At 37.1% G+C, this 26,141-nt stretch overlaps 1 protein-coding gene across 2 annotated transcripts in view; it reads right to left on the reverse strand.

Moving 5' to 3' along the window:
- Nucleotides 1-1,368: 1,368 nt before the first annotated feature.
- LOC113611810 (monocarboxylate transporter 1-like) overlaps nt 1,369-26,141 on the reverse strand; it is a 37,935-nt gene continuing 13,162 nt past the window's right edge. For both annotated transcript variants that reach the window (XM_027091199.1, XM_027091200.1), the window contains 4 exons: nt 12,110-12,370; nt 10,945-11,088; nt 6,964-7,830; nt 1,369-3,433 (listed from right to left, as the gene is read on the reverse strand). In XM_027091199.1, the coding sequence (XP_026947000.1) occupies nt 3,180-3,433; nt 6,964-7,830; nt 10,945-11,088; nt 12,110-12,326 (1,482 nt within the window). In that variant the 5' untranslated portion in view covers nt 12,327-12,370 and the 3' untranslated portion in view covers nt 1,369-3,179. The remainder of the gene's footprint in view (nt 3,434-6,963; nt 7,831-10,944; nt 11,089-12,109; nt 12,371-26,141) is intronic.

The raw sequence follows: 26,141 nt of genomic DNA on the forward strand, positions 1-26,141 counted from the left end.
CATTGCTCTATTCTGAAAACTGCTGTTTTCCTTACAACTTACTGTTAACTGTCTGCCTTCCCCTACCAGAAAGTGAGATCTGTGGAACACAGAATGAATCTTCAATGCCTAGAACCCTGTTTAGAACTGACACTTAGGGTAAATGTCAATAATATCTGTTGAGTGGATGTATGGAAAGGTAGACCTCCTCCTTTGGTCCACATCACCCTGTCTTTTTGTGACATCACTGTACCCTTTTCTTTCAAAAAAAAAAAAATTATTTATTTAGGCTGTGCCGGGTCTTAGTTGCGGCATGCGGGATCTTCATTGTGGTGTGTGGACTCAGTTGTGGCATGCATGCGGGATCTAGTTCCCCAACCAGGGATCGAACCCAGGCCCCCTGCATTGGGAGCACAGAGTCTTACCCACTGGACCACCAGGGAAGTCCCTCACTGTACTTTTTTCTGATGCTGCTCTCAGTAAGATAATGTTCAAAAGCATAACGCTGTGATGTGGGTAAGTGCAGAATGCTCTGGCTTCCTGAGTTAGACATGCATTTGCAGCTGAATGATGACTGGAAGGGGAACCACAGGAATGCTGTCCCTGAGAGCACTGTCTCCAGGAGGGAAGCAATGATGGTTGACACAGGCGGCCTGTGGACTCTACCCTCCACAGCTTTGTCCAGGACAAGCAAAATCATGCCTTGAGGCTATTCATGCTCTGTGCGCTCAACTTCCATGTCACACTCGCCTCCCTTTCACCAGAATGCAACTCTTAAAGATAAACAAATAGATAATGGTTTATAATAATCATTAGCTTTATTTTCTTAGGAGATAAGTGCCTCTTGTCAGAACTCTTCTATTTCAAATCTATTCATTTTTCCTCTGTTATTAGTGAAAAATAACAATCACATTCACGTTAAGGAAAATGAATATAGGGAAAAAGTCACCATTCCAACACAAGTATGGTTGGAATTTTGTGTTTATCTCTTTCCTCTTTTTTTTCCCTGAGAGTATATTATATATACTTATCTAGTTTGTGTTCTGCTTTTTTCACGTACCATTGTATCATGCTTATAACAGAAGGATCTTTCCATGCTATTAGACTTCATAACCATCTATTTAAATACACTGCCACACATTTAAGGGTGTGCAAATATATTGTTCATTTCACTGTCAGATATGCCAGGAAAAGTCACCTAAAGAGTTTGAAGGACAAAACCTCAGGGCACCTAAATATTTTTAAGACTGTTAAATGTCGGGATTAAAAAATAAACCTTCTCAGGAATTCCCTGGCAGTCCAGTGGTTAGGACTCCACACTTCTACTGCAGGGGACACGGGTTCAATCCCTGGTCAGGGAACTAAGATCCCACATGCCACGCAGCACAGCCCAAAAAAAAAAAAAAAAAAAAAAAAAAAAAAACCTTCTCTAAAAATATACGGAGGATAGCACATGGAAAAATGGTCAACATCTTTAATGTTCAGGGAAATGTCACACACTACATACCAAGTAGAACGGGAAAGTTAAAAAGATCGGCAATGCCAAGTGCTGACAAGGATGTAGAATAGCTAGAATTTTCATACATCGCTAGTGGGATTACCAAATGGTATAGCTACTGAGAAAAGAGTTTGATAGTTTCTTACAAAGTTAAAGATGCACTTGCCATATGACCCAGCAACTCCAATCCTAGGCATTTACCCAAGAGAAATGAAAGCATATGTCTGCACAGATCTCTTTACTTAGAACAAAGCTCAAATGTCCAACTGGGGGAAGGATATACAAATTATGGTACATCTCTACAAAGAAATACTACTCAGCAATAAAAAGCAATGAACTACTGAAAAATACAACCACATGGATGAACCATAAAACATTATGCTCTTGTGAAAGAAGCCAGACACAAAAGGCTACTCCCAACTGCTTTTACTCACAACACTTCTGACACCAAATGTGTGGGTTATTTCCATACCAACAACCATTGCGCCAACTCTCCAGACACCAACTGGGTGTCCTACAGTTCAATTCTGACATAAAGTACCCAGAGTTAGTGTCAGATTCCACAGATTTAAAGGCTTAGTCTCACAAGACTGCCCTCACTTCAGATTCCAGTCTCAAGTCCCAGGTTGCCACCTGTACTTGTGACCAATCAGCTATAAATTGGGAGTTCCCATGACTCCATCAAGTTTGATAATTTACTAGAATGGATCACAGAACTCAGGAAACACTTTGCTTACGTTCAGTGATTTATTATAAAGGATACAATTCAGAACAGCCAGATGGAAGAGAGGCATAGGGTAAAATATGGGGGGGAGGGGAGGTAGGGAGCTTCCATGCCCTCTCTGGGCACACTACTCTCCCAGTACCTCAAAGTATTCACCAGCCAGGAAGCTCTCTGTAGTTTAGGGGGTTTTATTACATAGGCATGATTGATTATATCATTGGACATTAATAATTGAACCCAACTTCCAGCCCCTCTCCCCTTCTCAGAGGTCAGAGGATGGGGCTGAAAGTTCCAACCTTCCAATCATGCTTTGGCCTTTTTGGAGACTAGCCCCTATCCTGAAGTTAAGAAAGGGGTCTCCAGCCACCAGTCACCTAATTAGCATGCAAAAGAGACTCTTATCACTCCAGAGATTCCAAGGCTTCTAGGACCTGTATACCAGGAACTGAGGATAAAGACCATATATATACACAATTGTGCCATAGTTACATACTATGTGATTCCATTTATTCCATTCTGGAAAAGACAAAACTATAGGGGACAGAAATCAGAGCAGTGGCTGCCAGGGGCTATAGTTAAGGGGAGGGGATTAACTGCAAAGGAGCAGAAGGGAATTATTTTGGCTGTTTGAAATATTCTATATTAGTGTGGTAGTTATTTGACAAAATACTTGTGTCAAAATTCATTAAACTTTACTCTTATAAAAGAGATTTGTAAGTATTTAAGGTATACCTTAATAAATATGACTTCAAATAAAAGCTTTTTCCTTCTGTCACCTTTTGCAAATCCCCTGCCCCTAAAGGACGTGACATATTTATTATGACTGTTGTAAAGGAAGGAAATAAAAGTTCTATCAATGAACACCTGGTATGACTTCCACACAAATGTCCACTATCCACTGTTAGCACCAAGAGTAGAACATGATTGAGTAGAATTTTTCAAGTATCTTTGCTCCAAAGCTTCTGTTTATCTCTGACTTCAGCCTGAAAGTTTCTCCTCTTTGGGTCCTGCTTCTGTGCCTTTCAGTTCTGGAGATTCTGCAGCTTTAATAACTTCTTTTGGTTCCATCTCTTTACTTTCCTTATTCTGCTTCGCCTCTGCCTTCTGTTCTTTTGCCTCAAGTTGATAATGGACGCCCATGCCAATGCAGAGATAGATGCCTGAGACAATAAGGATTATGCCGCATGCCCAGTATGTATATTTGTAGTCTCCGTATATGTCACTGAGACGACCTAAGGATGTCCAAAAAAAAAAAATAAAGTGATGTGGGTAAACAATTATACCCTTTCCCAAATAAAGCTTAAGGATCCACTCAAAGAGCTCGTAAATGACAAATTAGTCTAAATAGAAACTGCTCAGAATTATTTGACCTTTTGTTTATGATGTCAACTGATTTTGGATGGCCCTGTGTATTCTATTATCTTTAGCAACTTGAAAATAATTAAATCTTGGCAAATTTGAATTGGGAAAGTCCTAGAGACCACCTAGAGTCAATCCTCTCAATATTCAATGGAAAAATTTGTTGCTCAAAAGAGGTTTAGTAGTCTTGCCCAACGCCATTGAGCTAATTCCAGTCTCCCAGGCCAATGCACTTTCTCTGACATCAGCATTTCCCAAAGGGCGTTCCTGTGAACACTCATCCTCTGCTAACATTAACTAACAGCAACACCTTTCCACCATTCTAAGTGCTTAATCCTCACAACAGGAAGATTCTACCATCATCCCCACTGTATAACAGAAAAACTGAAGTACAGAAACCTTAAGTAACTCGTCCAAGGTCACAAAGCTTGTAAATGAAACAGGTTGGCTTTCAACCCAGCAAGTCTGCCTCTGAGGCCTGCACCATAACTTCTGTGCTACAGGGTTACTCCCTAGTGTTTGCAAAGTCAAGTAAATTTGGAAATGACACATAGTCTTTTCTATTAAAGGCTTTATGAGGTAAAGAAACTTATTTACTTATTTATGAGGTAAAGAAACTTATTTACTTTGGTGTTTCCAATCTTTGTTTGGCCATGAAATCCTTGTAATAGTAAAATTTATTAGTATCTCAAACTAGCATTAAGAAATAAACTTTGGAGGGACTTCCCTGGTGGTCCAGTGGTTAAGAATCCACCTTCCAATGCAGGAGATGTGGGTTCGATCCCTGGTGAGGGAACTAAGATCCCACATGCCGCAGGGCAACTAAGTCTGCGCGCCACAACTACTGAGCCTGCACGCTCTAGAGCCCGCGAGCCACCACTAGAGGGCCCGCGTGCTGCAACCACTGAGCCCACGTGCTCTGGAGCCCATGCCCCACAACCAGGGCACCCAAGCGCCACAATGAAGATCCCGCGTGCCGCAACTAAGACCCAATGCAGCCAAATAAATAAATAAAAGAAATAAACTTTGGAAAATACTACCCATATAAAGGACATAATAAGCAATTCAAATATGACTCCATATGGTTTTCCAATGCAAGGCATCACTCGCTCAGCAATACTTATTGATTCTCTAAACATACACATGGCCCTGGGTCTGCTAGGCCCTGAGTTAAGGGTGAGCAAAGGAGGTAACATCCACAGCTCAGTGGAGAAGAGAAATGTTAATCCAATAACTATACAGACTGTGACAAGTGCTACAAGGAAGGTTTGAAGGCAGAAAATAAGGGTTTTAAGACTAGCAAGTAGGGTCAGGAAGGCTTTTCTTTTTTTTTAATTAAAAAAAAATTTATTTTTGGCTGCGTTGGGTCTTTGTTGCTGTGCACGGGCTTTCTCTAGTTGCGGCGAGCGGGGGCTACTCTTGGCTATAGTGCCTGGGCTTCTCATTGCGGTGGCTTCTCTTGTTGCAGAGCACGAGCTCTAGGCGTGTGGGCTTCATTAGTTGTGGCACGCGGGCTCAGTAGTTGTGGCTCGTGGGCTCTGGAGCACAGGATCAGTAGTTGTGGAACACGGGCTTCGTTGCTCCGTGGCACGTGGGATCTTCCCGGACGAGGGCCCGAACCTGTGCCCCCTGCATTGGAAGGCGGATTCTTAACCACTGAGCCACCAGGGAAGCCCAGGAAGGCTTTTCTTAAAGTGTAAACTTAGCCAAGACTTACAGGAGGATAGGAGTTATCAAGAAGGGAGATGGGAAAAGGCTCAGGGCAGAGAACAGCCAGTGCAAAGGCAGGTGATAGAAGGAAGCACAGGGTGTGAGAGGAGAAGCAGAGAGCAAACTGAGTGGTGGGAAATGAGGCTGGAGACACAGGTGGGCCAGGCCACGCAGGACCTAGTAGGCCACAGCAGGGAATTTGATCTTCACCCTGAGAACGTGGGAAGCAACTGGAGTGTTCTAAGAGATGAAGAACAGCTAGAGTGGATATGGGTAAAGTTAGAAGCCTACTGATAAAAGATAGGAGATTTGGATAAGAGTGGTAGTTGTGATAGAGAGCAAACGGGCAGATTAGAAGGAGATTTAGGAAGCAAAAACGGACAGGATTTGGAATCTCCTTGGGTATATATAGGGAGGAGAGAGGGTGGACAGGTCAGTAGTGGATCTTCAGTTATGTATCCTTCCTTACTTTATGGTGCATAATCTCAAAAGCATGGGTCACATCCAGAAGTCCAAATTATTGTTGTATTTTGTATTAATAATAATTTTAAAATGTAAACCATTTAGCATTCTTTTTTTTTAACATCTTTATTGGAGTATAATTGCTTTACAGTGTTGTGTTAGTTTCTGCTGTATAAAAAAGTGAATCAGCTATATGCATACGTATATCCCCATATCCCCTCCCTCTTGCATCTCCCTCCCACCGTCCCTATCCCATGCCTCTAGGTGGTCGCAAAGCACCGAGCTGATCTCCCTGTGCTATGCGGCTGCTTCCCACTAGCTATCTATTTTACATTTGATAGGGTATATATGTCAGTGCTACTCTCTCACTTCGTCCCACCTTACCCTTCCCCCTCCCTGTGTCCTCAAGTCCATTCTCTACGTCTGTGTCTTTATTCCTGTTCTGCCCCTAGGTTCTTCAGAACCTTTTTTTTTTTTTTAAATTCCATATATATGCATTAGCATACAGTATTTGTTTTTCTCTTTCTGACTTACTTCACTCTGTATGACAGACTCTAGGTCCATCCACCTCACTACAAATAACTCAATTTCATTTCTTTTTATGGCTGAGTAATATTCCATTGTATATATGTGCCACAACTTCTTTATCCATTCACCATTTAGCATTCTTAAGAGAATAATACATCAAGTTTTATAGTCACTTACTAGCTGTGTGATCTTGGACAAGTTATTTCACTTTTAGAAGCCTCTATTTCTTTATTTATAAAGCGGGAACAATAATTGTCCTACATCACAGACTTGTAATATATGACAGAATATAGAAAATGACTACAATAGTCCCTGGCATACTGTTAGCCCTCACCTGGTACCTATTGTTATTATTTTAAATATTACTGCTGAGATAAACTCCACAATTAAAAAGAAATCACCAACAGTATTTTAAAGGTGGTTATACATTTTTCTACAATAAACATGTTAGGTTTTTTATCAGGAAAAATTATTATACATACTTAAGTGTGTAATAGTTTTTTATTCCTCTTTCAGCTTGATGATTCACTTTAATTCAGTTCTATTATTTGAGCAATTACGCTGTACCAAGCATTGTGCCAGCACCGAGGGTACAGAAGCGAAGAAAGACTGTCAAGCAGCTCACTGATTTCTGCTTTCTATCACCTTCCTAATCTTCTGTTTTATGTTAATAGAACCATACAAATAGGGAAACATACTATACCTAAAATTGGTGGCCCCAGGAGAATAGGACAGCATTCCACAATGGTCACCAATCCCACAGCACTGGAGAACCTCTGGGATCCAACCAGGTCCATCAGCGTTTCAAACAATACGGCGCCAAACCACCCAAAAGCAAATCCAAGGAATCCCGCATAAAGACAGAACCCTATATAGCTAGAGGATAAGGGTACTAGCATATGACACACTCCATTTGCAATAATAGAAGCAGCAAAAAAATACTGAACTCGAGGTCTTATCCACTCTGTGTTGGCTACAAATCCCATAGAAGGTCTGGCTACCATGTCAACAAAAGCCAGAATGGAAAGAAGGAAGGCAGACTTCTCACTAGAGTGATGTTGACTCTTGGCATAATTACTAAGAAAGACTAAAGGTGTAGCCAGCGCAAAAGACATTATCACATTCCCAGAGAGGTACAGCATAAAGCCTCTGTGTTTGAATAGGGATAAGTCCAGAAGTTTGTTAACTGTTTGGAAAACGGATTGTTTCTCCTTTGGGGGGTTTCTGCCATTAACTTCTGTATTTGCATCACCTGCCCCCATGTTTGCATCACATTTTCCAGCTTCCTGAAGGGATTCTTTAGACTTCTCTTTCCCTGCAGTTGTTGGCTTGGGCCCTATTGGTCTCATCAGGGCTCCAGCCACACAGCAGTTTAGTAGGATGCCTCCAAGAATTAGGAAGCTTCCTCTCCAGCCAAAGACAGCAAAAAGAGCCTGGTTGAGGGGGGCCAGGGCGGAGAGGAACACAGGGCTGCCTGCCATGGCCAGTCCATTTGCTAATGGTCGCCTCTTGTAGAAATACTTGCCAATCATGGTCAGAGATGGATTCAAGTTGAAGGCAAGCCCAAGACCTGGCGAGAGGGGAAGAAAGAATCACATACTCCAATAAATGTCAGAAACATATTTGGAATTAATTAACTAGGCAAAGAAATGAAGTGGAAAGAGGTCAAAATCATGAGAGGCTGTTATAACTAGTAGGTCATTAAGTGGACTGTTATCAAATAAATACAGACATAAAGTCTCTTTATGCAGCAAATACTAGATTTATAAAATTTTAAAATGTATATATATTTATATATGTGTATATATATATATATATGTGTGTGTATATATATATATATATATATATATATGTATATATTTTTTGGCCGCACCATGTGGTATGCAGGATCTTAGTTCCCCAACCAGGGATCGAATCCAGGCCCCTTGCAGTGGAAGTACAGAGTCTTAACCCTGGACCACCAGAGAGTCCCTAAAAAATGTATATTTTTAAAAATAATTCTTTATCCTTTAGCAACAAAAAGAACAGTAAATGTAAGATCCTTTGTCTTATTTCATAATTTTAGCTTTCCAGAGGAATAGCTTTCCAGAGGAATTGAAAGCAAAAAGGAGAGAAGATAAACTTTATAAATTCAGAAAGCAAGATAGGAGAAGGGGCAGAAGGAAGGGAAGCAAGAGAGAGGGAGGGGGAGGGAGAGAGAGAGAAAATGTTTTTGGATAGTAAAACACAACATTGTCAAGATGCTAACACTACCTTAGTAAATCCATTAATTTAATGAAATTTCTATGAAAATTTCAATGTGTTTTATTTTTCAAATGAGGTAAAATGACTCTAAAATACACCCGAAGAACAAATGCATTAGAACTATTGGAAAAGGATAAATAATTGGTGGGCCTACCCTAACAAATATATAAATATATTGTACAGCTACGGTAATTAGAATAGTGTGGCACTTATTCAAAGTTAGAAAAACTGATTACTAAAAGTGGGCAGAAAATCCAGAAACAGAACCAAAAGATACATTTAAATTAATAGGGAAATAATGGATTTTTCAGCTAATGGGGCTGGGACAGTAACTATCCCAATAACCTGTTAAATGGTCTCCCAATCTTGCTTCCCTACTAGGTAAACCAAGTTAGGATGCTTGCACATTTCGATCTCTCTAATGACTGCCCGTCCATAACTTTTCACTCTGGATTAAGAGGTCCCATGATTTGGCCCTAACCTACCTCCCTGCCCTCATCTCAGTCTATTCTTACTTGTGCTAAGTGTAACTGTTCTTCTAGATTTTCTCAAAGTCTTCTCCTAGCTTTCATTCAGATCTCAACTTAAAATCACCACCTCTGAGAAGCCTTCCCTTTAGGGACCATTCAATTCTCCTCTATCAAAATTCTGTTTTAAGTCTTTGCAAAGCAGTTATTACTACCCAATATTTTTCTTATTTATTCATTTATTTGTTGGTCTGCTTATTGTCTGCTTCCCTCCACTAAACAGCGGGAATCTTGCCTGTCATGTTGGCTCTCCCCACAGAGCTTGGACCAGTGCTGGCATATAGTTAGGGACTCAATAAGTATTTGTTGAGTGAATTAATAAATGAAATAATGAACAGGCTGAATAATCACATGGGAACAAATAAAGTTCTATTCCTTCCTTATGTTATTCAAATAATCCAGATGAGTTAAAATAGCTAAATGTTTAAAAATTTAATTAATGTAGTAAAAGTATAGATCCAAAAAGATAATACCCATTACTGGCATTATCTCAGGTCCTGCAGGTGGGACTGTAACTTATTATAAACTTTCCAAAAGAGTATTTGGCCAATGATATCAAAACGCTTTTTTCCCAGTAATTGCTCTTCTAAAAATTTATCCAAAGGAAATTATCATTTTCACAAAGATGCATACAAAAGCACTATCATGCAAATACTGTTTATTAAGAGTGAAAATATAAACAATCTAAATGTCCTTCAATTAGAGAATGGTGAAATAAATTATGGTATATCCATCTATCCCATGAAAAAATAATCGCTGCTAAAGTATATTTACTGAGATGGAGAAACTATGTATAATACATGATGTATCATTAAGTGAAAAAATTGGTTACAAACATTATACATACATAATCTCATCTCTTTAAAAAATTTTTTAACTGTATTGGAGTATAGTTGATTTACAGTGCTGTGTTAGTTTCAGGTATAGAGCAAAGTGATTCAGTCATACATACATTCATTCTCCTTTAGATTCTTTTCTCTTATAGGTTATCACAGAATATTGAGCATAGAGTTCCCTGTGCTATAAGTAGGTGCTCGTTGGTTATCTATCTTATATATAGTAGTATGTGTATGTTCATCCCAAGCTCCTGATTTATACCACCTCCACTTTTCCCCTTTGGTAACCATAAGTTTGTTTTCGATATCTATAAGTCTGTTTCTGTTTAGTAAATAAGTTCATTTGTATCATTTAAAAAAATTAGATTCCACATATGAGTGATATCATATGATATTTGTCTTTCTCTGTTTGACTTCACTAATGTCATCCCTCTTTGTTCTAAAAATTCTATGTGTGCATATAAAAATGAGTTGATATGGCATCAAAATATTAATGGTAGTTTTCTCTGAACTGTAGAGCTATGGGTGTCAATTGTATTTATATTCAGCAATTTTATTTTCTTAATTTAGCTATTAGAAAGGGGGGTTTCCTCATGAATGCCCTTTATCCCTTGAAAATGTATCTGTCTTTTCTATCAGAAACTGCTGTGTATCTGACATTCTCTCTTTCTCTAATTTGAGCCAATTCCTTCTTGGGTAGAATGGGAAATGAGTGGGAATAGCTAATGACCTCCCTTTCAACAACTTTTTACCTATCACCACTATCTTCTTTCTTAAGACAAAAAAAGAAAGAAAAGGAAAGAAAGAAAGAAAGAGAGGGAGGAAGGGAAGAAAGAAAGGAAGAAAGGAAAGAATCTTTCTCAATTTATTCATTCAATAAAAATAATCACCCATTAAGTGCCAGAACTTTCTTTAAAGACTTGCTTTTTTAAAATTTACATATCAACAGCTCTAAAAAATAGTGACCTAGTAATTTTTCTAACAAAGAGCTTTCATTTTTCAAAAGAATTGGCAAATTAATGCTATAAATAGTCCACACAAAAATTAATGCTTGAAAATACATCAGTAGCAACTCACCTGCAATGACTCCGACACACAAGTAAAGTTCCTGCACAGTGGTACAGAAGGAAGCTGTGATCAAGCCACAGCCTGACAAGCAGCCGCCAACAATCATAACTGGACGACTGCCATATTTATTCACCAGGATACTGCTGATAGGACCTAGGAGAGAATAAACAGCTTAGTCATACAGAGGAGAAGCCCAGCCCTCACATCCACACCTGCATATGACATTACCAACATGACAGGATGCCACCCCAGAAAATAAACAGATGAAACAGAAGACAGTGGTAAGGAATATTACTTTCTATCTTTATTTCAGAGTCACAGGTCTGTGTAATGGAATACATATAGTATTGATTGCACATTTTCTATATATCTAGGACATATTAGATGGGTTTTAACTAAAGTATGCAAGACAATAATCTAATTATTTTAAGGCAGAAGAGGCTGCAAATACCCTGATTATAAGTGTTTATAGGATTCTTCATGTATCTAGGATATTATCCACATATATGTAGCAAGTTTGCTTGTTTTAAATTTTTAGATGGTCACCTAGAGCAAACACATGAACGATGAGATTTATGAGCAAGTCTGATCAAACTTCTGACTTAAGGGCATGTTTACAAACTAGCTAAAATGTATTCTTTCTCACAGAAAACAACAACACAACCAAAACAGAACTACAAAACAAGAATGCCTACCATCACCACTTTTCTTCAACATTATACTGGAGGTCCGAGCCAGCAGTAAGACAGGGGGGAAAAGGTGTAAGGAAATGAAGAAACTGAACTATCAGTATTTGCAGATTTGTCTACCAAAAATTTTTGAAAAAAATCTACCAATAAACTATTGGAAACAACAAAAGTTTAGCAAGTTTACAGGGTATATGATTAAAATACAAACATCAATTACCTTTCTACACCCAGCAGTCAACACAAAAGACATTTTTAAAGGAAGTTATCCTTTATAATGACACCATTTTATAACTGACCTAACAGAGCACACAGCTTCTATGTAGCTTTTATTGTTAAAGACAATGAAAAACACGACTCTAATCACGTAACTCCAAGAACTAACATTTCAAGTATCTCACTGATAAGGGCATCAAGAACAAAAAGCACTTACTACAGAGCTTTTGTCTACCCATTGAAAGTTAAAAGAGCAGGTCATGAGTACTTACCTCCACCATACATGACAGCAAACGTGATGGAAGATAACCATGACACTTCGCTGGTGCTGGCTTTAAATATTTCTTCAATTTCTTTGTAAAATACAGTAATAGATTTGCCAAAAGCACAAGAGAAGCCAATGGAAATGAAAGCTCCAACAACCACTGCCCACCCCCAGCCTCCATCTGGGGGCGTGTATCCAACTGGACCTCCGTTTGATGGTGGCATTGTAAGTAAAGATGAATTCTAAAATGCAGTTCAAATCCAAATATCTAAAGGGTATGAAATTAAAATAGTACATAACAAGTAGGTCAATAACAAAGCACTCCCATAAAATCCCTTACATTTATTACATAAATAAATAAAGGCATATAGCAATTTTCTAAATAAAAGGTCATTTCAAGCATTAGATTCTCATTTAACGGGCTGGAAAGTTAGCTCAGTAAAGTTGGGTTTTCATCTAGCTGCTTAGATTTAAGGTATTCTTTTACTAATATGTGACTAGAAAGATTCCTAAACGATGGCTGATCAATACTGTTTAAACCTGCAAAATGAACCCTGAGGGACTTCCCTGGTGGCGCAGTGGTTAAGACTCCATGCTCCCAATGCAGGAGGCCTGGGTTCAATCCCTGGTCAGGGAGCTAGATCCCACATGCATGCTACAACTAAGGAGCCCGTCTGCTGCAACTGACAGGGCGCAACCAAATAAATAAATAAATAAAATATTAAAAAAAAAATGAACCCTGATATCAGAGACTAGTAGTTTTAAACCAAAGATTTCCCCTTTTCTTCTTAAGCCCCAGCATTAGTGAAAAACATAGTTAGAAAAAGAAATACAATGTGATTATGAATTACTAGCAGGTGGGAGAAGTTGAGAGCTAAAAGGTTTACCAGTCTACTTTAGAGAAATTAAGTTCTCCTTTGATTTACTTAAACCAGCTTCTATTTTATGTCAAAATAAACCTTCCAACAATATGTTATCATACTCATTCTGGCCACCCTAACATTACCTGGAATGATGTAGTACAGTATTAATACTGTACAGGTCAACAATGACAATTTCATATTTTACTATTCCTTACTCTTTAATACAAATCCTACCTTCCTATCCATAGAAATCAACTTTTAAATAGCTCACCTTCTAACTAATCTAAACACTTCAAATATAATTTAGAAAGTGATCCTGTAGTGATTTAAAAAGAACAACTCTTAGGAAGAGTTCTGCTTAAGAAGCTAAAAGAGTAGGTTTTTTAAATAAAACTTTTACAGAAGTAAAGTTTCTAAAAGCTTTATAAAATTCCAAGGGTTTGCACAACTTTTTTTAAAAATTTTTTTAATGATTTATTTTTTTATATTTATTTATTTACTTTTATGCACAACTTTTGTTAGACTTATTCCAAGGTAGCTTTTATTACTCTTGTAGATGGTAATTTAAAAAAAATCATTTTCTGTTAGTTGCTGGTTTATAAAGACACAATTGATTTGCTTAAATAATAGCTTTACTGAGATATAATTCACATATCATAAAATTCACCCTTTTAAAGTTTGTATTTCAGTGGTTTTCAGTATATTCAGAAAACTGTACAACTATCATCACTAGTATCAGAATATTTTCATCACCCCAGAAAGAAACCCTGTACCCATTAGCAATTAATTTTATTCCTGAATATTATTTTTGATGATATGGTAATTTGAACTGTTTTCTTAATTTTATTTTTGGATTTTTCATTGCTCGTGTCCAGAAATACAATTGATTTTTGTACGTTAATTTTGCAGCCTGCAAATTTGCTGAGCTCATTTATCAGTTCTAATACACTTATGTATATATATGTATACATGTGTGTAGATTCCTTAGGATCTTCTATTTACAAAATCATGTCATCTGTGACAGTTTTACATCTTCCTTTCATTGCCTAATTGCCTTGGATAAAACCTCCAGTGCATATGGTGAAAGTGGACATCCTTGTCTTATTTCTGACCTTACAGGGAAGTTTTCAGTATTTTACCATTAAGTATGATGTTACCTGTGGGTTTTTATAGATGCCCTTTATTAAGTTTGAGAAGCTTCCTTCTATTCCTAGTTGTTGAGTATTTTTATCGTGAAGGATATTGGATTGTAGCAAATTGTTATGTGTCTATGAAGATGATCTCGTGGTTTGGGGCCTTTATTCTATTAATATGGTATGGTTTGACTGATTTTTATATGTTGAACCATTTATGAATTCCTTCACTCCTGAGGTAAGTCCCAATTTGTCATGATATATAACCCATTTTATGTTGTTGGACTCTGTTTGCTCATATTCTGTTGAGGATTTTTACGTCCATATTTACCAGGGATAATGGTTTGCAGTTTTCTTCTCTTGTGATGTCTGTTTGGTTTTGGTAACAGGGTAATACTGGCTTCAAAGAACAAGCTGGGAAGTGTTCCCTCCTCTTGCTTTTTGGAAGAGCTTGTAAAAGAGTGGTGTTAGTTCTTTAAATATTTCATAGAATTCACCAGTGAAGCCATCTGGGCTTCAGGTTTTCTTTGTGGGTAGTTTTTTGATGATTATGTCACTCTTTTTACTTGCTATAGGTATATTCAGCTTGTCTATATCTTCTTGAGTCATTTGATAGTTTGTGCCTTTCTAGAAATGTGTTCATTTCATTTAGGTTATCTAATTTGTTGGTCTGCAATTGTTCAGAGTATTCCTTTGTAATCCCTTTTTATTTCTACAAGGTTAGTAGTGATACATGAAGAGTTTAACCAACAGTACTATTAGAGGGAACAGGCCCCACAAAATTGACTTCACTTCTAACACCAATTGCAAATTTAGGCAGTGGGGGTCAGGGGGTGCGGAGTGGGGTGGTTTCCAAAACAGTTTTGGCAATTCAACAGGACTCACAGAATTCACTGAAAGCTATTATATTCACGATTTATTACAGGGAAAGGACACAGGTTGAAATCAGCCACAGGAAGAGATGCACAGGGCAGAGTTTGGGAGAGGTTCAAGTGTGGAGCTTTTGATCATACTCTTTCCATGGAGTCATGGATAGCATTACCTTCTCCCACTTACAATGTGTGAAAATATAGAGTACCACCAACCGGGGAAACTCACCTAAGCTTTTGGTGTCTAGAATTTAGTAGGGCTTGATCACATACTGCTCACGTGAGTGCTGACCTTTAGTCTCCAGCCCTTACTAGAGCCCTTACCAGGGGCTAATACTTTAGTCTCCAGTTCTTTCAGAGATTGGAAATAAGACAATATAGCTAAAGGGCCCAGCAAACAAAGACACTCCTATCAGGCAGGACTCTTCAGAGACCTAGAGATCATATTCCAGTAGCCAAGGACAAAGGCCAAACCTCTCTATTGGTAAGGTTAATTCTTCACTATACATAATGTATCCTCTTCCAGTTCTGATTTTAGTAATTTGAGTTCTCTATCTCTTTTCTTGGTTAGTCTAAAGTTTGTCAATTTTACTGACTTTTTCAAAGAACCAAACTTTTGGTTTTATTGATTTTCTTTATTTTTTTGTACTTTCTAGTTCATTTATTTCTGTTCTAATCTTCATTATTTCCTTCCCTCTATTAACTTTGCATTTAATTTACCCTTTTTTTCTTGTTTCTTATGGTAAAAGTTTCAGGTATTTTTCTTTTTTTAGAGACTTCTTCCCAACAGGATGGAAATTAAATTAAATTAAATTTTATTTTAACTTATTTACTTTTGGTTGTGCTGGGTCTTCGTTGCTGCACGTGGGCCTTCACTAGTTGCATCGAGCAGGGGCTACTCTTCATTGTGGTGCATGGGCTTCTCATTGTGGTGGCTTCTCTTGTTGCAGAGCATGGGCTGTAGGCATGCGGGCTTCAGTAGTTGTGGCACGTGTGCTCAGTAGTTGTGGCACGCGGGCTCTAGAGAGCAGGCTCAGTAGTTGTAGCACACAGGCTTAGCTGCTCCGCAGCATGTGGGATCTTCCCGGACCAGGGATCAAACCTGTGTCCCCTGCATTGGCAGGTGGATTCTTAACCACTGTGCTGCCAGAGAAGTCCCAAAAGTTTCAGTTATTGATTTGAGATTTTTTTCTTTTTAAATATAGATGTATACAGCTATAAATTTCCTGCTAGTCACTGTTTTAGCTGTATTACAGAAATTTTGGTATTTTGTAATTTGTTTTCATTCATCTCAATGTGTTTTCTAATTTCCTTTATAATTTATTCTTTGAACCATTGGTTATTTAGGAATGTGTTGTTAATTTCCACATATTTGCTCATTTGCCAAATTTTCTTTTGTTGTTCATTTCTGATTTTATTTCATTATGATCAGAGAACATACTCAGTCCTTTCAAATGTACTGAGACTTGTTTTATGGCCTAATAGATGGTCTATCCTGGAAAATGTTCCATGTGTACTTGAGAAGAATGTGTATTCTGTTGTTGTTGGGTAAAATGTTCTACAGATGTTTGTTAGATTTATTTGGTTTATACTTGGTACATACTTGGTTGTTCAAGTCTTCTATTTCCTGGTTGATTTTCTGCCTAATTATTTTATTGAAGTTCTGTTGAAATCTTCAAGTATTGTTATTGAATTGTCTATTTCTCTATTTCCATCAGTTTTGGCTTCATCTATTTTGGGGCTCTGTGGTTAGGTGTATATATGTTTATAATTGTTATGTCTTCATAATGGATTGAACTTTTATCATTATAAAATGTCTTTGTGTCTAAAAACAATTTCGTCTTAAAGTCTATTTTGCCTAGGTTTCTTTGGTTACTGTCTGCATGGCATATTATTTTTTCATCTGTATACTCTAAAGCAATTTGTGTCTTTGAATCTATAATGTGCCTCTTGTAGACAGCATAGGGTTGGATCCAATTTGCCAATCACTGCTTTTTGATTGAAGTGCTTAATCTATTTAGATTTAATTTAATTACTGATAAGGTAGGACTTAGGTCTGCTGTTTTACTATTTGTTTTCTCTGTCTTATGTCTTTTTTGTTTTTCTTTTCCTCCATCACCGCCTTCTTTTATGTTAAATAGATATTTTTGGTGTGCCCCTTTAATTACCTCGCTGTTTCTTTTACTATGTTTTTTGTTATTTTCTTAGTGGTTGTCCTGTGGATTAAGATTAACATCTTAACTTAAAACAGTCTAGTATAGTTTAATACCAATTTAATTGCAATAGTAAAACTTTGCTCCTGTACAGTTTCCTCCTTCACACTATTGTCTTACAAATTAAATCTTTATACACTATAAGCCCATTAAAAATTGTATAATTATTGCTTTTAAATCGGGTAGAAGGGAAAAAAAGTGTTTACAAAGAAAAAAATACATTCATAGCGTCTTATTGTATATTTACCTATGTAGTTACCTTTACTGGTGTTCTTTATTTTTTTCCATGTGGATTCAAGTTACTGTGTATTGTCCTTTCAATTCAGCCTGAAGGACACTCTTTGGTATTTCTTGTAGGGAATGCCTGCTGGCAACAAATTCTCTCAGTTTTTATCTGGGAATGTCTTAATCTCCCTTTCATTTTGAAGGATAATTTTGCTGGATATAGAATTCTGGGTTGACAGGCTTTCTTTCAGCACTTTGGGTATTTTGTCCCATTGCTTTCTGGCTTCTATGGTCTCTAAAGAAAAATCAGCTGTTACTCTTATTGAGTATACTTGGTTTGTGATGAGTTGCTTCTCTCTTGTTGCTTTCAAGATTCTCTCTTTGTCTTTGTCTCTGAAGTTCTATTTATTTTTCATTCATTTTTCTTTTTTTCCCTTAGATTTGATAACCTCAATTGACCTATATTCAGGTTTACTGATTCTTCTGCCAGCTTAAGTCTGCTTTTGAGCCCCTCTTAAGAATTTTTCATTCAGCTATTGTACTTTTCAGCTCCAGAATTTCTATTTGGCTCTTCTTTTTTGTAATAACTATCTCTTATAAATATTCTCTATTTGGTGAGATATTGTTCTCATAATTTCTTTTAGTTCTTTAGACATAGTTTTCTTTAATTCTTTGAAAAAATTTATAATACCTAAATTAAATCCTCTGTCTAGTAAGTCCAATGTCTAGGCTTCCTTGGGGATAGTTTCTATTAAATGACTTTTTTGTGTATAGACCATACTTTCCAGTTTCTTTGTGCATCACATATTTTGTTGTTTTTGTGTTTTTTTGTTGTTGAAAACTGGACATTTAAAATAATATGATGTGGCTGCACCCCAATGTTCATTGCAGCACTATTTACAATAGCCAAGACATGGAAGCAACCTAAATGTCCATCAACAGAAGAATGGATAAAGAAGATTTGGTACATATATGCAATGGAATATTACTCAGCCATAAGAAGGAACGAAATTGGGTCATTTGTAGAAACGTGGATGGACCTAGAGACTGTCATACAGAGTAAGTCAGAAGAGAAAAACAAATATCATATATTAACACATATATGTGGAATATAGAAAAATGGTATAGATGATCTTATTTGCAAAACAGAAATAGAGACACAGAAGTAGAGAACAAATGTATGGACACCAAGGGAGGAAGCAGGGGTGGGATGAATTGGGAGATTGGGATTGACATATGTACCCTATTGAAACTATGTATAAAATAGGTAACTCATGAGAACCTACTGTATAGCTCAGGGAACTCTACTCAGTGCTCCGTGGTGACCTAAAAGGGAAGGAAATCCAAAAAGGAGCGGATATATGTATACATATAGCTGATTCACTTTGCTGTACAGTAGAAACTAACACAACATTGTAAAGCAACTATACTCCAATAAAAATTAATTTAAAAATATAAAATAATACCATGTGGCAACTGTGGAAATCAGATTCCCTCCCCAGGGCTAGTTGTTATTGCTATTGGTTGTTCATGTTGATACTACTCCTATTGCCTTTTGTTTGTTTCATGAATTTCCTAAATAAATTCTGTGAAGTTTGTATTTTTTGTCATATGTGGCTATTGAAATCTTGCTTGGTTAGCTTAGTGATCAGCCAATGAGTAGACAAAAATTTCCTTAAAATGCCTTGAATCAGTATATCTCCCAGGCTTCACCAAAGGGTATTATGTGTATGTTTAGGCATGCTTTCAATTCTCCAGCAGGCAGCTTACACTTCTGCCTTAGCTTTCAATTCCTGCTTGTATAGAGCTTCAAGTTCAGTCAGAGGAGAGATTCAGGCCTTCTCAGGTATTTCCTGAGCATGGGCACAGTGTGCACATGTGCATGACCTTCTAGCATCCTGGGAATATGTCAGAGCTTTTCAAAGCCCTCTATGGACATCTCACTTCCCAGTTTTTGCTTTGAAGTGTTTGGTCAGCTTTTTGTTTGCCCCAATTGTTTTTCCAACTCAGGCAGCTGAGATTTTAAATAATTGCCCCTGATTGTTTTCAACAAATGTCCTGGGGAGAAAGCTGTTTGCACTGAGCAAGCTCTGAATCAGGTCAAAGAAAGACAAGCCCTGTGAGTGGGGGTTTCGAGGAAACTGTCAGACATGTTGAATAATGATAATTCTCTAAGAATGAGGTCTTTTGAAGATTCCAAACAATTCTGCCCCCACCAGTGGTTACTACACTGCTGATTTTCATGGCTACTATTATTGTAAGGTTTTTTGTTTCAATTCTACTAGAGTTGGGGAGATGAGAACTGGAATAGATCATGTTAAAACACCACAAATCAGACTTCCCTGGTGACACAGTGGTTAAGAATCCACCTGCCAATGCAGCGGACACGGGTTCAAGCCCTGGTCCAGGAAGCTCCCACATGCTATGGGGCAACTAAGCCCGTGCACCACAACTACTGAGCCTGCGCTCTATAGAGTCCTTGAGCCACAACTACTGAGCTCACATGCCTAGAGCCCATGCTCTGCAACAAAAAGTAGCCCCCGCTCACCGCAACTAGAGAAAGCCCATGTGCAGCAACAAAGACCCAATGCAGACAAAAATAAAATATAAATTAATTAATTAAAAAAAAAACCACAAGTCTTGCTGTTCTGAGATTCAGTTGTTTCTTGAATATATTCTCTTTGGATTATTGCAAGCCTCTGGTTAATTTTGAGTTTTGAAAAGTTGATTTTTTTTTTTTGCCAATGTTCTTATTGCTCTTATGAAAGAGCAGAATTTCAGAGGACCTTACCCCACCATCCCAGAAGTACCACTACAATTGATTTTTGTATACAGTAGTCTCCCTTTATCTGCAGTTTTGCTTTCTGCAGTTTCAGTTACCCATGGTCAACTGTGGTCTGAAAATATTAAGTGGAAAATTCCAGAAATAAACAATTGATAAGTTTTAAATTGCATGCTGTGCTAAGAAGCATGATAAATCTCACACCATCCCACTCCTGCCTGCCTAGGACGTGCATCATTCCTGTGCCAGCGTATCCACGTTGTATATGCTACCAGCTCATTAGTCACTTAGTAGTTGTCTCAGTTTTCAGATAGATTTTCATGGTATCGCAGTGCTTGTGCTGAAATAACTCTCATCTTACTTAATAAGTAAAATAATGTATATAGTGTTTCATCATCAAGAAAAGTATTTACTCCAGAGTTTGGCAGATACATTATCAGATTTAGAAAGTTTTATTCCTAGTTCATTAAGAATTTATTTTAAATCCACTGACCATTGAATTCAGGTTTTGTTTTTTGTTTTTTTTTTCATAATACCTTCACAAGGCATTTCTTCTTTCATCTGTACAAGTAGTGAGTAACATTTATAGATCTTTTAAATATTAAACCACCCTTGAATTCCTATGAATTCAAGGATGAATTCATCCTTGAAGAATATGCCCAACTTTGTCAAAATATACATCTTTTTAATACATTTCTAAGTTAAATTTGTTAATATTTTGTTTGGATTTTTTGCAATGTGTCCATAAAGTATTTGGAAATATAATTTTCCCTTCTCATATTGTCCTTTTCTGATTTCAATATCAGTTTTTTTAAATTAATTAATTAATTAATTTAATTTTTTTGGCTGTGTTGGGTCTTTGTTGCTGCATGCAGGCTTTCTCTAGATGCGGTGAGCGAGGGCTACTCTTCGCTGTGGTGCACGGGTTTCTCACGCGGTGGCTTCTCTTGTTGCGGAGCATGTGCTCTAGGCGCACGGGCTTCAATAGCTGTGGCACACAGGCTCAGTAGTTGTGGCTCGAGAGCTCTAGAGTGCAGGCTCAGTAGTTGTGGCACACGGACTTAGCTGCTACGCGGCATGTGGGATCTTCCCAGACCAGGGCTTGAACCCATGTCCCCTGCACTGGCAGGCAGATTCTTAACCACTGCGCCACCAGGGAAGTCCCTCAATATCAGTTTTACATTAGAGTCATAAAGTGAGTTAGGAGATGTTCTCTTTTTTCCTCCTCTCAGGGAGAGATTATATAAGACTAGAATGATCTAGTCTTTGTAAGTTTGGTAGAATTTACTGGTAATACTATTTGGGCACTTTATTTTCTTTTTGGAAGATTTCATATCACCTCCTTCAATTTTCTTAACAATTATAGGTTTATTCATTCCTTCTATTGCATTTTGAGTCTGTCTTTTTAGGGTATTTTTCTATAGCTTTTTCCATTTTGTCAAAGTTTTCAAATTACTGGCATAGAATTTTTATATTTTAATCTCTTTATGAGTATAGGTATATCCTCTTTATCATTGATATTTGTGCCTTCTTTTTCCCCCTTTAATCTCAGGAATTTATCTATCTTATAAGTTTTCTTCAAAGAACATTTTCACAAGAACCTCTCTGTCCTGAACAGATTTTTCCTCCAATTGCAGGGCTTGGCCCTATACTTGTGCTAGTATTTTTAGTTATATCACCCCCTAGATGTTTCTTAATTGTTGAATATATTGTTCAGTGTTTAATATATTGGACCCTTAAAGCTGTCCATTTATCTTTATTTCAAAAATCTGAACATATGGTCAGCATATACTTGATTGATGGTAAAATTTAAATGTTAATAGCATACCCATAAAAAAGAACATTCTCAGTTTTATCTATATTTTATTATACTTTCCCCTTATTTCATTGATTTCTGTTACTATTTTTTATCATCATTTGTATTCCTACATATTTGGAATTTATTCTATTCCTTTTCAAACATAAGATGGCTACTTAGCTGATTAATTTTTAGCCCTAATTTTTTTCTAATATGAGCATTTAAGACTACAAATTTCCCTCTATTTATCACCTTTACTGCATTCTATGTAGTTTTATATACAGTATTTTTACTATTGTTTGTTCCAAGTGTTTTAAAAATTTCCACTGTGCCTTCTTCTTTGACCCAGAGTTATTCAGGGGTTTTTAACTCTCCAAAGGAAATCTTTTGTTTAACTTTAGTGACTTATACTTAACGACACTGTGGTAAGATGACAAGGTTGGTACAATTCAATTTTTTGATATTTTATGAGACTGGCATTTATGGGCTGGTATATTAATTTTTGAAAATATTTCATGTATGCTTGAAAAGAATATACATTTTCTAGTTGTTGGGTTGAATTATTTATTTGTTGAATCAAACTTTTGTTTTTTCAAATCTTCTAAATCTTTACTAGTTTTCTATTTTCTGCTTCATCTATCAATAATTGAAGAGAAGTATGTTGAAATCTCCTAATGACGATGTGTTTCTCAATTTTTCCATGTCGTTCTTTTGGTAATGCTTATGAACTTAGGTGGTTGATCTTAATCTCTGAGAAACTTGAAGGCCTAAACTGAGGGCACTTTCTTCCAGAAAAAAAAATTGCATCTCCCAGAAGCTAGGAATGTTATGGACCTGGATGATTTTAGCCAGGATTCCTGGCTTCATGTGGGAGCTAAGGTTAGTTTTCCTTTGCTGCTGATCCCAGGCTTACCTCCCAATTACTAGCCCAAGTATGCAAGGCACAGCACAAAGTAAATTCAATTCAAATATCTGAGTGACAACTTTAGTTTACTAAAAGCAATAAAAACTGAAATATGTTTCCTGCTCCCAAAGAATTTATAATTTAGTGGCAGATAATGGAAGCTATTACCATTATAGATACTATTTTTTAATTATCTATTTTGTGCTAGATACTTTCACCAGGCTTATATGACAAGCTTCTTGTGTCCTTGCCTGGACATTAATTTCTTCATTCATTGTGCAAATTGTTGAAAGTGCACTCTCAAGTTATTTCTTTTGTATCTTCTCTCTGGATTGTCTTCCTTTCTTGCAGGCCATTCACTCCTTTTCAGTTTGATTCAGTTACTCCATTTCTTCTGCCTATTTTATGTTAATCAGGTTGGCAAGTGACCAAAAACTTAACTCAATCTGACTTGACCAAAAAGAAAATGTTTTTGGCTCACGTAACCAAGAAATCTAAGGCAGTGGTTCTGGCTTTAGGCACAGCCTGATCCAAGGACCAAATGATCTGGTCAGAGATATTTCCCTATTTATAGTTCTACTTTCTTCTGTGTTGATTTCACTTTCAAGCAGGTCCTCAACTCATTGAGGCAAGAAGATTGCCAGTAACTCCAAGCCTACATACCTTCCATAAGATCCCAGCTTCGTTCCAGGCAACAGAATTCCTAGAATGTTCACTTTGGCAACATAATTAGCTTTAAGTAAATACTTGGTCTGGTCAGGTCTAATCACTGTGTGAGCCTTGACTGGCTGGATCTATTTCATATGCCTAATTCTGAAGCCTGGGGTCCAGTCACAGAACAGATAGAATGGAAAGCCAGAGTTTTTAAATGCTACAAAGGCCTATATAATTTATCCTAACTTCATCTCCTACCTTTGTCCCTCCTGGCTTATACCACTCCAGCTATACTGGCCTTCTTACTATCTTTAAGGATGTCAATCACACTTGCCCTTCAGGGTTCTGAATTTACGTTTATCACTGCCTAGAATTTTGTTAACCCAGATATCACTTCAATGAAATCTTTGTTCAAATGTTTCCCATATCAGGGAGCCTTTTCTGGACCATCCTAGATCAATCCTAGATCAACCTCCCACTTCCCACTCCTTACCTTGCTTTGTTTTTCTCCATGGTACCTATCTAAAAGAATATATAAAATAACAGCAAATACTCATATAGTGCTTTCTATGCACCAGGCATTAGATTAAGCACTTTACTTGTTTAATTTAATGCTCTAACAACCCTATGAAGTAAGTACTATTACTATTCCCAATTTAGAGTTGAGCGAACTGAGAACCGAAAGGTTAAGTAACTTATTCAGGACATGGCAGAGCTGGGATTCAAACGTAATCAGAATGGCTCCCAAGTTTGTGCTTTTAACTACTAGACCACATTACCTCTTATTGTTGTCAGTCTCTCCACACCAAAAAATAAGCTGCATGAAAACAGGGACTTTTTATAGTGATATATCTCTAGCCCTTTGGCATGTAATAATAGATACTCAACAAATATTTGATGAACAAATAAAAGAGGATGCCGATATAGCCAGAAGGGAAAATGGATCCTTAAACATGTACTGCACACAAGCTGCCCTAAATTAACAATGCAAACTGAGAGCTTATCTGTTCCAGTGGTTTCCTTATCATCTATGTGATGACTCAATCACATAGTTCCAGCTAGCCAGTCCAGAATCTGGGGGTCAACCTTCTCTCATTTGCCCTCATGTCCCATATCTAATCAATCTGAATAGCTCTGTATTTGTCCTCCTCTCCACCCTCACAGCCACTGTACCTTAGATCAGGTCACCAATCTCCCATGGGTTAATGCAATAGCCTCCTAACTGGTTTCCCTACTTTCCACCTTTTGGTCTCCCTTTTTCATTCTCCACACTGCAGTCCAAGTGATCTTCTGAAAGTAAAGCCTGGTCATTTTGCTCTTTTTCTTAAAATTCTTCTATGGCTCCAGATATATCACCCTCAGAATAATTTATCAAAGCATTCAAAACCTGTTCTAATCTCACCATTTTTGCCTCTTCAACTTTATCTCCTCCTGATTTCCATCATACACTACGCCCCAGGCTTAACGGAGTACTTGAACTTCTTCAAAGTGCCATTCTCTCTCATTCTCTGCCTTTTGCACGTTTCTGTTCCTTGTGCCTAGGTCTGGCTCTCCCATCACTTGGTTAACTGCTATTTGTCTTTCAGATCTCATTTCTCCTGAACTGCCAGGGGCAGGCTTGTCATCTCTGCTATGTGGACCCATAGAACCCCAGTCTTACTTCTATCATAACACCTACATTGTAGTATAATTTGTTTGCCCGGCTCTCCCATTAAACTGTGTATGCGCTTGTGAACAGACACCATATCTATTGTGTTCAATGATATACTTCCATTATCTAGAATAGGTTCTGGCAGATACCAGGCAAATATATTATTTGGAAAATTAAATGAAGCCCCATTTAATTGGTGAAGATGTGCCTAAAGTTGTTAAACAATACAGCCCATATCCAAATTCAAGTGAGTCTAGTTCCAAAACACATGTACTTTAATGTACAGACCCTCTTTAAAAGAGGAAAGATAAAAATTCTTCTGGATCGCTGGGTTGATAAAATTATTTTATTTGTAATGTTACTTACATATGTACATATTAGATATAGTAATACTAAACAAAAGCACTACAAACATTAATTTATAATTATATAATTGTAATTTATAATTAATTATAAATTAATGCTGTGATCAGATTAGTGCTGTCATAGTGAATATGCTTATCCTATTATATACTTTTTCTCTATTTAAACTAATATTGAATTTGTTTTTACATAGTTTAGAGTATGCCATAAAATCATCTGGTCTACATTTGTATAAACCTATCATTTAAATATTAAGTATTCATCCATATTCTTCACTAGCCTGCATCATTAAATCCATACTATTTGGTACCTGTATTAATTTTAATCAAATACAAATGCAAAGTACTTTCCTTTTAAAACAATGGTCATCCATAATATCCAGAAAATACTTTATCTATTTTAGATTGTCATTTTAAAACAAATACAAGATATAAAAAATTCTCCTACAGAACTAGTTATCCCTAACAATATATGCACATGAACACAAATATCTAAGACGTATTTTATAATCTCATTTAAACAAATACACACACACATACACACACACACACACACACACACACACACACACACACACACACACA

The sequence above is a fragment of the Aethalodelphis obliquidens genome, unplaced genomic scaffold, assembly GCF_003676395.1.
Source record: "Aethalodelphis obliquidens isolate GAN/ISIS:26980383/991018 unplaced genomic scaffold, ASM367639v1 scaffold70, whole genome shotgun sequence".
Taxonomy (NCBI): Eukaryota; Metazoa; Chordata; class Mammalia; order Artiodactyla; family Delphinidae; genus Aethalodelphis; species Aethalodelphis obliquidens.